The sequence below is a fragment of the Rhyacophila brunnea genome, unplaced genomic scaffold (assembly GCF_057557595.1).
Source record: "Rhyacophila brunnea isolate RB1 unplaced genomic scaffold, BYU_Rbru_1.0 scaffold_2, whole genome shotgun sequence".
Lineage (NCBI taxonomy): Eukaryota > Metazoa > Arthropoda > Insecta > Trichoptera > Rhyacophilidae > Rhyacophila > Rhyacophila brunnea.
The window spans coordinates 9662369-9680503 of NW_028232859.1; the positions used below are offsets into that span (position 1 = coordinate 9662369).

An 18135-nucleotide genomic window follows, 5' to 3' on the forward strand; every position below is an offset into this window, starting at 1 on the left:
GGCTTTTAATAAAATCTATTACATCGCAAACCCTTGTCTGCTTCCTTATCCACTCATTCCTCTTTTTGTCCTTTCGCGTTATGCCCAGCATGCACCTCTCCATACCACGTTGTGCTACTCTAAGTTTCTGGATCTCTCTTTTACTTAGGGTCCATGTTTCACACGCATATGTCATCACGGGAAGCACACACTGGTTGAACACTTTGCGTTTTAGGCACAGTGGAAGGTCACTTTTGAAGACATTATTCAAGCGGCCAAAAGCACTCCAGCCTAGCTTTACTCTGCGAACAATTTCATCAAATATACATCCATCTATAGATACTTGTTGTCCCAGATAGATGTAGCTTTTCACCTGTTCGAGCTGAGTGCCATTGATGAGGATCTCTTTTTGGCCTGCAAAGCAGTTGAACATGACTTTCGTCGTATATAAACAAGCCAAAAAGATCCACCAAACCAGGTTGAATGTGTTTTTAATAAAAAAATAAGTTATATCTTTAAATCTTGTTTTTTGTTAGTCCCTTCAAAAACGTTGTCAGGGTTTTACTGTATTAACAACCCTACAGTCCCTTATTAGAGCAATAATTTACTGTTTACTGTTAAATAATAATTAGGGTAAATTGTGTTGAAAAATCATACATACAATTATTAATAAAATTACTGACTAAGTAGAAGTACAATTCAATACTAAACAAACATCAACACAACAAAGATTAATATTGATTCCAGTGTTGTTTTTCCTATCTAAAAATTATCTTTTACATCCTAATCTACGATTGTAAAAATTGTTTCAGTACAAAATTGTAAATTCGCATATCAAAATTGACTTTAACGTACGTACACAATAGACGCGTGTAACTTATTAATTATATCGTTTATTATAAAATTGGAAATTTATTAACTCATGTAAAGTACCTACATACTAAAGGAATTAATTGCTACATTCAAAACTAATGTAAAAAATCACAATTTCAAATGAAATAAGTGACTTCACATATTTGACAATGTATAAATAATACAGTATATCTTCTCTAGTAAGAAGATATTTAATTATCAATACATTGCCAAGTTTCTTGTTTCACTGTCTCGGAAGTGAAACGAAATAATACTATGTATGTCAAGACATAATACAAAATTGAGTTTCTATTAAATTTAAAATCATATACAAATACGAGAAGATGCTAAACTTTAATCATAATTCGTGTCTCATTCAAATCAGTCATATTTATTTTTAAAAATCTACCACAGAATGCATACTTATTAAAACAATAGTTTCTGGGATAATAAACGCCACATGACCGATATCAAAACAGAACATGGATGATGATGATTATTATTGTTTACTTAATTGGTCACATCTATCGAAACTGTTAGGTTTAAATTACAACATCCCCCAGACACCATTGCTTTTAAAAAGAGTCGAACAAAATCGAAAACCAGCGGCATATGCTCCGTCGAAGGTTACCAATCATCAGAACCTTTGAACACGCCGCTTCTCCGACCCTCACCCGGTTATCGGTGGATCGTCACTGTCCAGCTTTTTACTCAACTCCGAAACAACTTCGGTATATATCAGAGGATCCATATTTCTACCGAGCATGTAGAGAATCCACCAGTCTCCGACATCTGTCTTCTTCGAGATGGCTTCGGCCATGTCCTTCGTGATCATGCGGTTCCTCGCTCTTAACAATCTCGGTCTGACTTCCGGCAGAAATATTATCATTCCTCTGTACACGAGCAATATGCAAAGCACGACGGCGAGAATGATATACCAGAACCATAAAAAGATGTAAGTCTTTTCGTTGACGATATTCAGCGGCAGTATGCACAAGCTGTCATGCTTTTGTATTGATCCTGACGCACCATACTTGTGGAATATACATTTTGTGACGCGAGGGAATATGTATATCATCGGGTCGATCCGATCTTCTTGCGGTTCTTCCGTCAGGTGCATAACGCGGAGTCCGTACGACATGAATTCCCCATTGAAGAAGCTGTCCATCATCCACAGCTGCAGAATTATATTGATGAGGCACAGCGCTTCGCAGGCCCAGTAGCGGAACGCGTACATCTTGTGGCGCTGGAAATTGAGAGAAAAACATTGATTAGTAATGATGTGACTTAAATAAAACAGAGACAGAAAAAAAAGATTTAAATATAATCAAGAATCTCTATGGTTCAATCATATAATACGACTCATGTGGTTGGTGGTTGGTGATCACAACCTTTGTCTTGTGGATCAGCCTACATAATATTATCTCTGTGATTGTGATTCACAGGATTCTAACCACATCCTTCGAGATTCCTGAAATATGAATCAAGAGTGTAAGACTATTCAAGTCGGTTCAACAAGCTGTTATTACAGTGTCCAACATGATTTTTTTGGAAGGTAAACTAAAAAAGGTGTCATCCTCGGTCCGGTGGAATTCTTTTTAATATTAGGCTTAGGCATAAAGCCCACCAAAACAGCGCTCGACGCGCTCACTACTGAGTAGGCCCCCTCCCACCCGCGCATTACCCTTCACCTATGTAATAAGGGGCCCAAGAAGCACAAAATAATTATTATTACAGCGTCTCTCATAACAAAGCAATAAAAATATTATATTATTTCTCGGGGCTTGTAATTAAAATTGGACACGCAATAACTAAACAAAGAGTACACTGTTCTTATATCATGGCTTCTCACCCGTCTTATCGACGACGCTTCGAGGAGCGTGATTTTGCTTGATGTGTTCAATGAATGGACTACGTTGTATTTTCGTTATTTCGTATCGCTGAGAAGCGAAAAACGGTGACTCATGGGGCAGGCGGGCACAAGGCGTCGTCAAATCCAGTGTGCGCTGGCGTATTTGATTACGTTGTATTTCCGATGATTTACGCGCCACTTGTAGAAATTTTTCGCGAGCGCCCCACTCGCTGCGTCAATGGGCTTTATGCCTTAGGCGTAAAACATCGATTTGGGTTAAAAAAAAAAATGGGATGAAAGTTTGAAAAAGAAGGTCTTGACTTTCCGAAAAAGTAAAAAATCATGGGGAATATATTATTATTATATTCGCACAATAAAATATACTTGTATTGCACCACTGGAGAGTGAATAGGTGTATGTATCTACGGAAAATACATTTTGCCTTCTTTGCTGTTAAATTAGGTAGATATAGGTAAGAATATTTTAACATGAGTATACTTAATATTGTACATATTCTCATTCAAAAAAATGATTAGTTTGATGAAAGGTTATAATTATCATGTACCTAGTCATTTTTAAGGTTAACTAGGCAAAAACCAATATTTTCTCTAATATCACAATGACACACTGTTAGAAAAAATTTTCAGTGATAAAACATTATAATGGATCGCATCGTTTATTAGTTCATATCTAATTTTGACATATATACCTACTTAATAATGTCCAATGATAAAATTAGATAAGTACAATAAATTATTGTCATCAATTATTCATATTCGTTTTTATTGATATGTCGACAATTTCTTTAGTAATGTCATACTTTACTTGACAGATCTGAAATACGTGACAATAATAGTCGACCATAGAAACATCAGCCACAAGTAAAGATTATTATTTGCTTTTTGAAAATAAATATTGTTTCGCTTTGTGAATTTTGTCCTTTTTCCATGTGACTAGTCTCAAAACTAAGTTTACATTATATTTTTAAATTGTGGTACGTTACTTATGTTTGGTATTATTTAGTTTATGTGAAAACTATTTTCTTAATGTTTGAATATTTGCTGTTGGTGTGAATTTTGACTAACTTGATGTGTGATTAATTCCCACAAAAAAATTGGAAAGAAGCTGCGCAAATGGAAAAATATTCTCGCGAAAAAATCAATGCTGAATAATAAAAATAAAATCGATAAATACGGAGTAGGTAATAGGGGCAGAACAATATAGGATATGGATATTAATCGGACATAGATCAACTATCAGAAACACAATCACGACAACCACAATCTGCAAAAATAATTAGGAGTAGGTATGTACATAAAAAAAACTAACAATTCGCGCGATAAAAATGAAACATAATGAGAAATACACATTATGATTGTTTTTAAATATACATTTCAATGTTATACTGACAATTATTATCACTATTTTACATTTCGGTTCTTTACCACAAAGGTAATCCGGTTAATTGATGGTAAAGTAGACCATGGCAAAACTGAATGAATGGGTTTTTTATGATCATTCGTAAATATTATGTTCTATTTATTTTTACATAAAATATGTAGGTGCATTTGTCAAAAGTCCTGAAAAAATGACAAAATCGAAAAGAGACTAGATTATTAGGAAAATACTTATTTTCAACCAAAGTTTGCATTACCAACTATTTTTAGCCTGTTTTGACGTTTTGTAGTTATGTAGGTATCTACGTGTGACATCTGCGATTTTTTTGGGATTGTTCATTTAATGTGAGTGTTTGATATTGCCACTGATAAGGACTGTGACAGAATACGAAATTTACAATCGGTACTGCGGCCAAACCGAAGTTAGATTCAATAATATAGAGATTTTAGAATTAAATAGAATACATGAAAACTATTAATAGGTATGTAGAGGTAGACGTGGGCCATTATCGGACACTCGGCAATCTTCGGCATTGTTGGCTGAACCGTTGATTTTGTTCATCCATCTTTTCGTTAAGATATTTCACGGGCAGTTTGTATAACTATCATAAATCGCCAGGTGTTCGAATTTAGAACTAAGCTCATCACATTATAAAAAGTATTGATTGATTATGTCAAAAAATACATAGATATTAGCATGCGGTGCCGTCACTCAGCGGATAACTTATACTTGTGGATCTATACACGGGCAGCATCCCTGCGTTCCCCCCCCCCCCCCCCCCCCCCCCCCCCCGAATTACCACCTTACCCCAGTGGCAAAGGGTGACTTTTGGAAAGAGGCAGGCTGTGGAGATCTGATAAAAAGAACACACTTGTCAGTTATACTTACGAGAAATAAGAGGATAATACGATATTACTACTAATGAATAGGTAGGTACTTTCTTCTTAAGTAAGTTCTTTTTTATTTTAAAAAACAGTCTATATTTATTAATACTTTGGACGCTGAAGACGCACATGCGTGTAATGACCAGGCGGCCGATCGATGTAATTAACGTGCATTTTAAAGGTGCTAATTAAAAAATCATTATCTACTCAGCAGCGAATGCGTTAATATTCGATTAAACCATAAAAAATATTTTTTTTAAATTATCCGATTATTAATTAATTTAGTTTTAGGCTCTGCGATCGGAGCTTACCTTAGTTCATACAATTCGATAGACTGGGCGGGGCTACGTGACGTAAAGTCCATATGAAAAAATTTGAGAATTATTTGAAACATAATCCGACCTTTAATTACGTCAAGACAGGTGGCGCGCTGTGGTATATTTTTTAAAACCTTTGCAGATTGTTTTGTAATTATCTGTGTAATACATTTCTACACATACGGCATCACTCGTTGGCTAAATAATTTATTTTATAGAATATATAATCAAGTGATCATATAAATAAGTCAATATGCAATTAAAAAATATTTTTCTTAAAAAGGTAGGCTTAAAATAATCGCCTAGTATGGAGTCTTGGCCACTGCCTTACCCATCGAAAACTTCCGAAAGTTTACAAATTCAGCATATCAACGAACATAACCGAGTCATATTAGTATTACTAAAAACTACTGGTTTACCTAACCTAGCACTGCACTTCACCTTGAAGAAAAAATAAATTAATTATGCTGGGTTGCTACCAAATTTTTAAATACCTTCAACTATGTAATAATGTTGTATTGTCATTCTTCTACTTTCAATATACCAAATTATTGTTATAAAATATAGATAATAATTTATTCAGTACAACAAGGGCCTTGGTCTATGGGGTTTAGTTAACCTTACCACTGTAAATCAATAATAAATTAGTAATTATCCTTGAAAAGTTCACACGAAAGTTAATTTAAACAAAATAATTGAATTGTATTGTACTTGTACAACTATATACATTTTCCGAAGGCTAATTCTCAAGAATATAACATCAGTGGTGGATTCGTTATATCAATTGTATAATTCATGATTCATATTTTCATATAGTTAAATATAAGTATATGAAAATATTAATCTACAGTAAATTCGAGATATACATATATTATAATATAATATATATACCAGTGGCGAAGGGTGGAGGTAGGCTGTTAAGATCCGCCATAAATAGTGCACGCTAAACTTTGTCAGTCATACGTAGGTACTTGTTTTCATTGAAATAAGAGTACACTATACAGATGGTGTTGTTTAGTTTTTAAAATTCAATTAAACCCTGCCACAATACATAATAGATAATAGTAAAAAAAATACTCGTCTATCTATAAAATATGTAAAATTATGCAATTAAATCGTACATAACTATGGATATTTTATATATAGAAGAATATTATGTTGTATGTATTATAGTTTGGTTTATTCAGAGCTTAATGAATTTAAATAAAAAAATAACCAACAATGTGTGTAATAAATGAATTCTTTATCCAACGAAAACAAATAAGTATGAATAAAAAAGTGTGCACAATTTTGTCGTATCGCCCAAAGTAAGTATACCAAAAATATTATGGTTTCGTTTAGGCAGAGTTCAATTGATTTTTAAAACCTAACCAACACCATCTGAAAATTATAGTTTTAGTTCAATAAAAACAAATACGTACGACTAACAAAGTTTAATGTGCACTATTTATGGCGGAACGGCCTACCTCCACCCTTCGCAACTGATATACTATACCTAAACTTAGAACAATATATAAGGAAACAGTCGATAATATGCTATCATGGTTTCTTAAAAAACTCTAATAGAAAAGGTCAGGACACAGATCGAATACGATAGTCGCTGGACAAATCCAGTATATAGTAGGTACCCATGAAGAATAAAATGTCCGGGTACCAGAGTACCTATACGCAGAGACCGCCGGATCGACAAGAGAGTCAAGTGCCTGGCAACGCAATGCATATCACCGAGAGAAATAGAATCCTATTGGAGAGCCCTTCAACCAACAGTGGAATCGCCGCTTGTACGGTGATAATTTGAAAACAAAATATGCATTTTTAGTATTTTTTTTTAAAATTATTTTGTACAAAATTTCATATTCAACCCAACTGCAGAAAGGGCTCGCCTTGTTCCATCAGGATCAGGGCCGTATTAAGAAGACAGACCCCCACATTTTTCGGTGTTCGGACACACACCTACTATAAAACCTCAATTTTGCCAAAGCCATAAACACGAATTTTCAATATCCAATTGCAATTTAGGTGGATTTCAACATTCATCTATGTATATGTTTACGAAATAATGGAATCAAGATAAGATGACCCAGATATCTCTCCTGGGGTTACATGTAAATTGTACGTATGTATTATATTTCACCGTAGCATAGTTCACCGTGAGCTGTATTACCGGAAAAAGATGACCTTATGGCATTGAGGTCAAAAAAATATGCATTGTACCTGGTGCATGGCAAACAGAAATTGAAGACCTGAGAATGAGAACTGGACAAAGACCAAATAATAGTGAATTTTACAGGAGAGCCTATAAACTGATTTTAAAAATATGAGTGATTCTATCATTCAAAAAGCGAATGTAACATGATAGTTAAAGTGGTTTTGAACAGTGGTTTTTTTTTAAATATGAAATTACCGAAAAACCAAAGAGATTGGACTCACTCTTTGCGAAAAACCGTTTTTAGACTTTTTGGTTTTTGTCCTGTTCTCATAATTATTGTTCCAATTTTATTAGCTTCAATAAGAACATACATTTTATATTGATTTGTATCAAATATCTGCTGTCATTTTTACTAGTAGTATATAGGTACGACTTAATACTTACGAGCTCCAAACCAGAGTTTTATATAAATTATACGATATGATTGTAATTCCGATTTACGTACCTACATATTTCCTTCTGTCTTTCCCCAGTATTCCGCTGGTATATAATATATTATATTATGTAGTTTGTAACTATATTAAATATACATGAATTGAATGAATATGAATACTATACGGCCATCTATTTCCGATACAACAACGCACGGTCAACTACCCATTTACGTGCAAATTTTTATTCTTCCCTCGCTGCGACATTCGAAACCAATGGCATGGGACCACTTTTTAGTGGAGGACCAAGTAACGGTCAATCGTGACAATATCTTTGCAACCCTCTATCATATTCGGAAGTTTTTTCGTTCGCATTACGTAGTCCGAAATCCACCACTGTAAATAACAACACATGCTGTTATTAATAAAGAAGAAAAACAACGATAATACAGTAAATTGCACGAATGTGTTTAATTCAGTCACACATGCGCGATGTAGAAAGGAAACGGAGCGACCACGTGGTCTGCGCATACAGCAACAATAGCAGACGTGCGCACGCCACACCGGAAACGGCTAATTCTCTTTGTTATTTTATTATTAGACAGATATATCTGACAACATCATAATATCCAATACCGACGGTTTGATTGAGCAGAGTAAAAACCTTGGTGGAATGATAATCCAGCGTCGAAAACTCCTTAATAAAATAATCGCTAATATTTACATCCTAACTAAAAAATGAATTTTATATCACATTATATACAGGCACGCACTCATAAAAATGATGTGAGGGAGGTCTGGGAAACTCGGTTAATAAAATCTAATAGTCGCCTTTGTTTTCCACATTTACCCCGCCTACTACTTATATCTTCAGGTCGCTTCAACCGCGAACCGCAGCATTTTTTCATGTACATTCTCCATAATCAGACACTCCGTACTGACAGTCTAACATCAATAAACATCTGAACTATACCTATAACTGAAAGTGCTCACCAGGATATTGCGAACTGTCGCATTCACACAGCGTAAAATTTACGAACCGGAGCGCACGTCAATTTTCTGAAAATATTGACATATGTAGTTATCTAATTCTATGTGCGTTTTATAAAAATAACTGTGTTAGATTATTTTGTTATATGACCTATCTAGCTCAAATGGTAAAATTGTTTTTTCTACGAGACGGAGCGATCATGTTGCCGATTTCGCGAACCGGACCGGCGCTCCGGTCCATTACGAGCCCTGCATCCACAAGTAGTTATTAAATGCGCATGGCCTAACGGTCGTAATTATTAGGATCGTTAGTGTCCGGGTGCGAGTCATGGACGCTAAATGTGAAAGCAGCTGAAATGGTGGATTGCTTTGAGAGAAAGATTCTTAGGCGGATATCCGAATGAATGAATGATGGTGGGAGTGGAGAATTAGGGACAACACGGAACTATACCGCTTATACGAAGATTCAAAACTCTCCAACTTCATAAAACTCCAGAGGTTAAACTGGGCAGGCCATGTCCAGCGCATGCCTGAGTCACGGATACCGAAGAAGATCCTCGAAGGAAACCCAGGGGCGAAAAGGCCAGTGGGAAAGCCACGTACACGATGGGGTGACAACATTACAAAAGATGCCAACCAGCTGCTAAAAATCATGAACTGGAAAAGACGTGCGGAGGACCGTTCCGGCTGGAGGACGGCGGTGGAGGAGGCCAGAGCTCGACTTGAGCTGTAGCGCTATCGAAGAAGAAGAGGTGTCCGTTTGTGTCGTCTGCGCTGTTTTGTCATTCAGACAAACCGCATCAGAATATTCAAGCAAACATTAGATTCCTCAGATGGTTGCACTAATTAATGCCACGGGTCTTCCAGTGGCCACCATCGTAGAATGCCGAAGGGATTAGGACAAACTCGTTGAGAAGGCTTTTCGACGACCAAATAACTTGGGTCACGATCCACAGTCATGAGGTCCCGACGAAAAAGAAGTAATATTCCATTTACCTTATTAATTTGTATTTTCCCCCCGTTCCAGGTGGGGGTACGGACGTGTGCGCGTATGCTTTGAGGTTACTGGCATCTCAAAACTATGAGATGTCACACCAAATCATCCAAATGTAACTAGCCCACAACAGACGCGATCAAGAATTTAGCGCCAGTCGGCAAATAAATGAAATGATAAGTATTTTCCGAAGCACGTTTCATTAAAATTAAAATAGTTTAGCAAATAAATTCAGACACCACATGTGGTGTCTACATAGCAGACATTTTCAAGCATTTTACTTCAATGGAAGGCATTGAAAGTGTGTGTTGTGAATAAGACAGATTCGTATGCTTCGATGGCTGTTCTATTTAGGGCTTAGGCTATAATGATATTATGTAATGAACTACATATTTTTCCCTTATTGCAAACATTATTTACTGAGTCGAAATCGAATATGACTTCCAAACGGCCAATCACCGATCTACACCTTTCAAAAAAACTGTCGAATCGAACGCAATTCTAAAGCGACAATATTCAATTGACAACTCAGAAAATTTAAAGAAGGCAGTCATATGATTCTGAAGAGGTTTTTTTTTAAGATATCGAAGAACTCTTTCCTAAACAAAATAATTCCAACAAATCTTGCTAACAATGCGTAGGTACGTACGAAGTGAGCAGAAAAATCAGAGAAGTTTAATATGTACCATTGATATAGGTACCTTCCTACTTGAAAAGTAGGTATACTAAGTATATAATATATAAATAAATTAAATTCGCTGTTTTATATAGTAAATAGAATAATTGATTAAGTGAATTTTAAATTTAGCCGAATCCATTCAAATTATTAAATTAAATGCACTTGCACCCCATAATTCCAATATCACATTGGATAACTCGGTAAAACATCGGAATAGCGTGGGGAAGGTTCAAGGTTCGATTCCGATTTACGATCGACCTATTTTCATGCGTCAATGTTATGAATCAATAAAAATGATTATCATTGTCTTAGACTCAGAATTAAATGGAACCAGATTATATTATATTAGTGTAGGATAATGTTTCCCAAAGTGTGGTACGCGTACCCCCTGGGGGGTATGGGAAGAGTTTGGTGGGGGTACGCGCAGCACCGGGCGTTGGCTATCAATACAACATCCATGCTGGAAGGTTTATCGCACGCGGAAGAAGAGCAATTGTTGGAATTAGCTTCAGACGGATTCTTGAAAAATAAATATAAGGAATACTTAAACAATTTAACATCATTCTGGTTGCAAATGCAACATGTATATCCAGTTTTAACAGATAAAGTACTGAAATACATCTTGCCTTTTCCAACTTCATATATACCTATGTGAAGTTGCTTTTTCATCATTTGTAGACATTAAGGCAAAAAAGGAACAGGCTTTTGGATGTGGAACCGCATCTCAGATTAAAATTAACAACTAGGGAACCAAATTATGATGATCTGTCTCAACATAAACAATTTCATTCTTCTCATTGATTATATTGAATGTTATTTATAATATAACTTTTATTTGTATTTTATTGTGAATGAACTTTATTTTTCGTTTATTATTATTTTATTTTTGTACTTTCTAAAAATGGATAAAATAAATATACTTTGATTGTTTAATAAAGTAGGTAGGTATATGCATTTATTTTTTTTTGACGAGGGGTACTCAGTGTTACGAAAATTATAGAAGGGTTACACAGATGTCGAATAATTGGGACGTGGGTAATGAACGCAACCGTCCCTTGTAAGGAGAGCCTTACGTAGTGTTCATATAAATAGTGTTATAATAAAATGATGTATTTCCAAAGGAGGCATGATGTCCAAAAAAAATCTCAAATCATCGTAGCGATAAACGAATCCAATAAAACACGGGCAGGACATCCACCTCTCTCGCTTGAAGACTCCGAAGCACTTTTACGGCCGAGTCGTTCAACCTGTCAAGCGAAAAAAAATGTACGATGGATACAGAGTTGTGGGTAGTTGGTCTGTCTGTACAGAGCAGCGGAAATCTCCGAAGTCACGATTCGCGAGTCGCGACCGCCGAGCAGTGGAAAAAAATATAATCAGATCTGTAATAACGTCACTTGGATAATAAATAATATAAAGTTGGGGTTCGAAAAACCCCGGCGAAATGCGGCGTGACGACAAGACGACTATCAGTGGTGGTAGATCTTTTAGGGCAATACTAATATCCACTGAAATATCATCGTAACCAGTACGTAAAAATAATCATTCTGTTCCATTATTGTGCAGTAATTCCTAGCCTTTTTTGTATGTCGAAACCATAGAGGTATTAAATTAAAAGAGGTGCAAGGAATCGGCTTTCTCATGCAGCTGAATGCAGCAGGCCAACAATAGCCGACAACTTACAAGAAATAGCAACTCGATAGAAAAAATTCAGGGCATCACAGAGGATTTACTTTGGTCATTACAACGTACTCATATAATATAATGTTAACGTTCAAATTTTGCCACAAATTGATTACCAGCCCACCTCACCATACTTTTTCACCATACTAGCCTGTTTCACCATACTTTCATATAACCTACCGCCCCTGGGGCGAAACCCTTGAGACATTTTAGAAAATCTCAGTGAACTGAATATCTACCTAACTGGCACACAGTGGCGAAGAGTGGAGGTAGCGTGTTAAGATCCGACATAAATAGTGCACATTAAACTTTGTTAATCATACGTATTTGTTTTTATTGAATTAAGACTACAATTTACAGAAGGTGTTGGTCAGTTTTTAAAATTCGATTAAATCCTGTCTAAATCGAACCATAATAGTTTAGGTATGCTATGGGCGATCCGACAAAAATAGTGCACACGTTTTCAGTCATATCTGTTTGTTTTCGTTGAATTAAGAATACATATTACTGTTGATTAGTATTTTAAAAATAAATAAGCCCTGCCTAAACCAAGCAGCAATCTATAAAAAATATTCGTATATCTATAAAATATCTAAAATTATGTATGGTTTAGTGGCACAATGCTAGATATTTTATGGATAAACGAATATTTTTTTCACTGTTATCTACTATGGCTTGGATTTGTCAGGGATTATTTGTATTTTAAAACTAACGAACACTATCTACACATTGAAGTCTTAGTTAAATGAAAACAAATAATACGTTTGACTGAAAAAGTTTAGTGTGCAGTATTTATGTCAGATCTTAACAGCCTACCTCAGCCCTTCGCCACCGCAGTGGCACATACCTAACTACCAACAACCAGCAGCTATACCTATTCCAATAAGTTAACTCCATAACATCTTTTCGTTGTTTCTTAATTCGAGATAACTCTGATAACGTCTGAATCAATACTGCATAAAGTTCAAGGCGGTTATCTAAATTTCAGTGAACACATCACTTAACACCTACTGCGCGTGCGTACACTGACATTTGTTTTATTAAGTGCCTTCGTCACTTTGACGCTTGATTAACCAAAAAGAATATCGATCAAATTGGGATTATGTATACCTACGCTATATCGTGGCAAGACTGGTTAGCGACCATTGTTGCACTATTTTAATATGAATAATATAATATCACGTTTATGATATATTATGTAATTACATTGGAAGCTAGCGATGGTGATACGGCCGCGATTTGAGTTTTCATTTTCCAAATCGCCGCAACTCAAGATATAATTGTTGTCCTTTCTGTTGTCCCATAGAATAAAAGAAATCCATGATGTTTAATCATAAATGGATATAACTGTAGTATCTAAAAGACAAGAAAGCGAGGTCTACACAAACAGACGTTATCGAACAAAATAATTTCGACTATTAGACCATGCGCATTTGATAACCACTCGTGGATGCGACATGTCGCAATAACTCGTAGATGAGCACCCGTAGTTATAGCTGCAGGGTATTTTTTATTAAACTCAGTGCGGTATGTTTGGGCATGGGTAATTAGTTGTAGGCGGGGTTAATGTCAGTGACACCAACTAGATTTTATTAATCCTGCCCCCTCCAGTCGCATTAAAAATCAATACTAAATTATTATGAATAATTTTTTCGAAATGGTACCCTACATCATTTGTAGTGTGCGCGCCTGCGCTATAATTTGTCAAAATTATGACAAATTTAATGACGATATTAATTTAGTTAGTTTGGACCTTATTGTTGATAATTAATTATAATATTACTTTGGGTTTAGACTTTTTCAATAGTTTCCAGTTCCATGAACGTTATGTTGCATACAGCACACGCAGATAGTCGCGCGTTGATGTCCCTTTGTGTACGGCAAAATACTCCTACAATAAAATTACAACCGCGAAATCGCTTTTTAAAATATGTATGTATAAGCAAAAATATTTCTTCAAATCGTTGTGTATCGTTTGTGGCTTTGTGATGAGTGAGATGACTGATGACTGATGAGACAGATGACCGGTGACAAACTACAGAGGGCAATTACGACAAGCATACATTGACCCATTCGAATCAAAAAGCGATATGCACAATTTACATTGTTTATCATAAATACAACTTACAAATAGAAATAGCCAGCATCTAGGCACCTCTATTATTTAGACCTGTCTGTAAGCCCTCAATAATTTTCAGTGATATCCTTAAGCAAAGTGCCGCCCTTAGGCAGACTTAGAATAATACCCTTTCAATTTTAGTTTCAAATATAATTCACCAATATATATTTTGTTTAATTGACATACTTACACACTATTGGAGAATTTCCGTAAAACCTACTCTCAAACTATAGTGGTGACGCGGAGATCTGCCCTGGCAGGTTTGGAAGCACCCTTGTGAAAATTCTGTGTGATAAACCGCATTTACAATAATATGTAGGTGTTACAATACGACAATATTATATAGGTACCTAATATAAGTTATGTTGTCAGGATTTTATGCTTTGACTACATATATTTTAAACTAACATAGCAATACTTTCTAATAAAGTGACAGCATCGTCTACTTCATCGAAAACCAAAAGTTGTAATATTTGTATCCGTTCCTTCATTCAGCGCCCATTATAACGTGCCGCCTCTTAGCAACGCATAATCTGCCTACCCACACGGGACGTAATTGATAATTTGAGAGAATAATCGAAAGTTGGTTATTAAGCGATGTATGCAGGTAAAGCTCTCACCCAATACACATTGTGTAGAGACTTTACAATATAAGAAAAATTCGCAAACCCTTACATAGATACAATGTATGTAGGTATGTACGCATCAAATATTATGGCGCGTCGAAGAACAATGGTCGCGCGATAATATTCGCTGCGTGTGAAACGGTGGTAACACAATAAATGACAGTAATATGTTCCGTGATGAATGATGATTGACTTCGCGAGAATATTGACGTGAGAACTCCGGTCTCGGGTTAAGAAGGGCTGGCCAATGTCTCTTAGTTATTCCGTCATATTATTATGAAACCATTAAACTGTCAGCAAGAATCGAATACCTAAATATTGAAAAAAACACAATTTTGAAAAACCTCATAACCATGCAATTACAAAAAAATCTAGGGGAAGACGTGAGTTCGAGTCCTACATGGTTAATCTTTTTTCAAGAATTATGTTTCTTGCCTGGTCCACACCGAAAACAAGTCGCGCGACAACTCGTTAAATTTTACGATAAGCATGATAATTATCGTAAAATTTACCGAGTGTCGCGCGACTTGTTGCCGGTGTGGCCGCACTTTTGGTTTTTCAACATTATGAAACGTTATGTATATTCAGTATTGAATTAAAAAAACATACAAGTATATAATAATGACTATGGCCTCAATGATGTATACCGATGCCAATAGGTATACCTCTAAAAAATGTTGAGACGCCACTGTCCAAGAAAGTCAGCAAATCCTATCTCTAGCCTCCGCGTGGCGTCCCCCGGGCAATGCAGATAATGTGCTGTATAACGCAACATAATATCTGTAGCTAATAGAGAAGGGTGCAAGGCGAAACTCTGGCGCCTTAAAACGAGAGACCTTTGGCTACGGGAAGGATCACCCAGACAGAAAAACCACACACCAACCCGTCTGGACAGCGTGGTGTGTTATGTCCAAAACCTTCATATGAAAACAAAAACTTCTAGAACCCGGCCCTCATTCTCCGGAGGCCAACCTGATACTGATCACGGCAGCGATCAGCGAAGGAAGGCAGAGGGTGCTAAAAATCCCCGGAGACCCGGAAAAGGCTGCCAACAGATGACCATTGCTACATATAACGCAAGAACATTGTCCAGCGATGCCAAACTTGTAGAGTTTCAAGAAGAGCTCCGGAATATCCACTGGGATGTTGTCGGACTCAGCGAAGTAAGGCGTAAAGGTGAGAGTATTATTACTTTACAAAGCGGACATGTGCTGTACTCCAAAGGAACCGATGAAGGACGCACGAGCGGTGTTGGATTTGTTGTCAACAAAGCCTGGAGGGACCGCATAGTCGAGTTCAACTGCATTTCTGACAGGGTCGCAAGCGTGATACTTAAAATCAATGCTAGGTACCGCATTCAGATTTTGCAAGTATATGCTCCGACACAGAGCTATCCTGATGAAAAAGTGGAAGAGTTTTACGAGGAAATAACATCCTTGAAAAATAAAAGTAAATGCCACTTCAACATCATAATGGGAGATTTCAATGCACGTATTGGATCATACCAAAGAGATGACGTAGCGGTCGGACATTTCGGACATGGCTCAAGGGATGGTAGAGGGGACATGCTTGTGGAGTTTGCTGAAACCAACAATCTTCACATCATGAATTCCTTTTTTCAACATAAACCTACACGTAAATGGACGTGGAGAAGCCCGACAGGAAGGACCAGCGAAATCGATTACATCCTCACTGACAGAAAATATACATTTTTAAACTGTAAGGTGATCAATCAGTTTAACACCGGCAGTGATCACCGGATGGTGAGATGTAAGATAAGATTGAACGTCAAATCAGAAAGATCCAAACTGCAGAAGAAGTCAAATGCTCGCGTATACCTGCAGAACAATACTGAATTCCAAAATGAACTCAAAAATGCACTATCGGCTTTCTTAGATGAGAACGAAACCGTTTCCCTATCCAACGCGGAGGATATAACGAATATTATTCTACAATGTGCAGAAAAAACAGGCGTAAAAAGCTCAGAAGTTACACCTTCCACCAAGCTTTCGAAGGCAACATTGAATCTTATGGAGCAGAGAAGGAAAACCAAGAGCGATAGACAGGCGCAAAACGATATGGAGTTTTCATCACTTTGCAAAACCCTCCGAAGGAAGATTAGAGAAGACCTTCGTAAATTCAATGTAAACCTCATACAAGCAATTGTGAAAGCAGGCAGAAGTTTAAACAAAAACAAGCAATGCTTGTCGATAGGAAAACGTCAAATCACAGCACTAAAAGCAAAAGATGGTTCTATCGTCAGAAATTGGGAACACTTGTTAAGCCGAGTTGAAGAGTTCTACAGCGATCTCTACAGTGATGACACTGACAATACGACTATAGACTTAGATCTTCAGAGAAATGGAAATTCGGAAGACCATACTCCCGAAATTACATCCTGGGAAGTAACCCATGCTTTAAATTACATGAAAAGTGGGAAAGCCCCCGGGGAAGACGGTTTAACGATAGATATCCTCAAAAAAGCAGGAAAGGATGCAAATGAAGTACTTGCACAATTGTTCACAGCCTGCATATGCAAAGAGGATGTCCCAGAGGTATGGAAAAATGCCAGCATTGTCATTCTTCACAAAAAAGGTGACAGAGAAGACCTAGCAAATTATCGTCCAATAAGTCTACTCCCTATTCTCTACAAGACGTTCACAAAAATTCTCTCAAACCGTCTGCAAAATGTACTAGACGAGAACCAACCGAGAGAACAAGCCGGATTTAGAGGAGGATACAGCACTATGGACCATATCCAAGTCGTCAGAGAAATCATAGAGCGGTACCAGGAATACAAACTGCCACTATGCATGGGTTTTATAGACTATGAGAAGGCGTTTGATTCGATAAAGAAATGTTCAATACTCGACGCACTCAGAAAACAAGGAATCCCTGGACGCTATATAAATATTTTCAATAATATATACAGTAGCGCAACAGCATCTGTAAATCTCCATAAACCATCGCGCAGATTTCCTATCAGCAAAGGAGTCCGACAAGGTGATACAATCTCACCTAAACTATTTACAGCTACCCTTGAAGACTTATTCAGGCAACTTGACTGGAATGACAAAGGGATCCCCATAAATGGAGAATACCTGAGTCATCTGCGCTTTGCCGATGACATAGTAATTTTCTCGCAAGACTCAGAAGACCTCCAAAGCAGAATGCAGGAACTC

General features: G+C 36.7%; 1 protein-coding gene across 1 annotated transcript in view; it reads right to left on the reverse strand.

Annotated features, from left to right (window-relative positions):
• Positions 1-423: 423 nt before the first annotated feature.
• Positions 424-18135, reverse strand: part of ogre (optic ganglion reduced) — an 80364-nt gene continuing 62652 nt past the window's right edge. Inside the window, exon 5 of the mRNA XM_085946661.1 lies at positions 424-2077. Within this exon, the coding sequence (XP_085802787.1) occupies positions 1502-2077 (576 nt within the window). The 3' untranslated portion in view covers positions 424-1501. The remainder of the gene's footprint in view (positions 2078-18135) is intronic.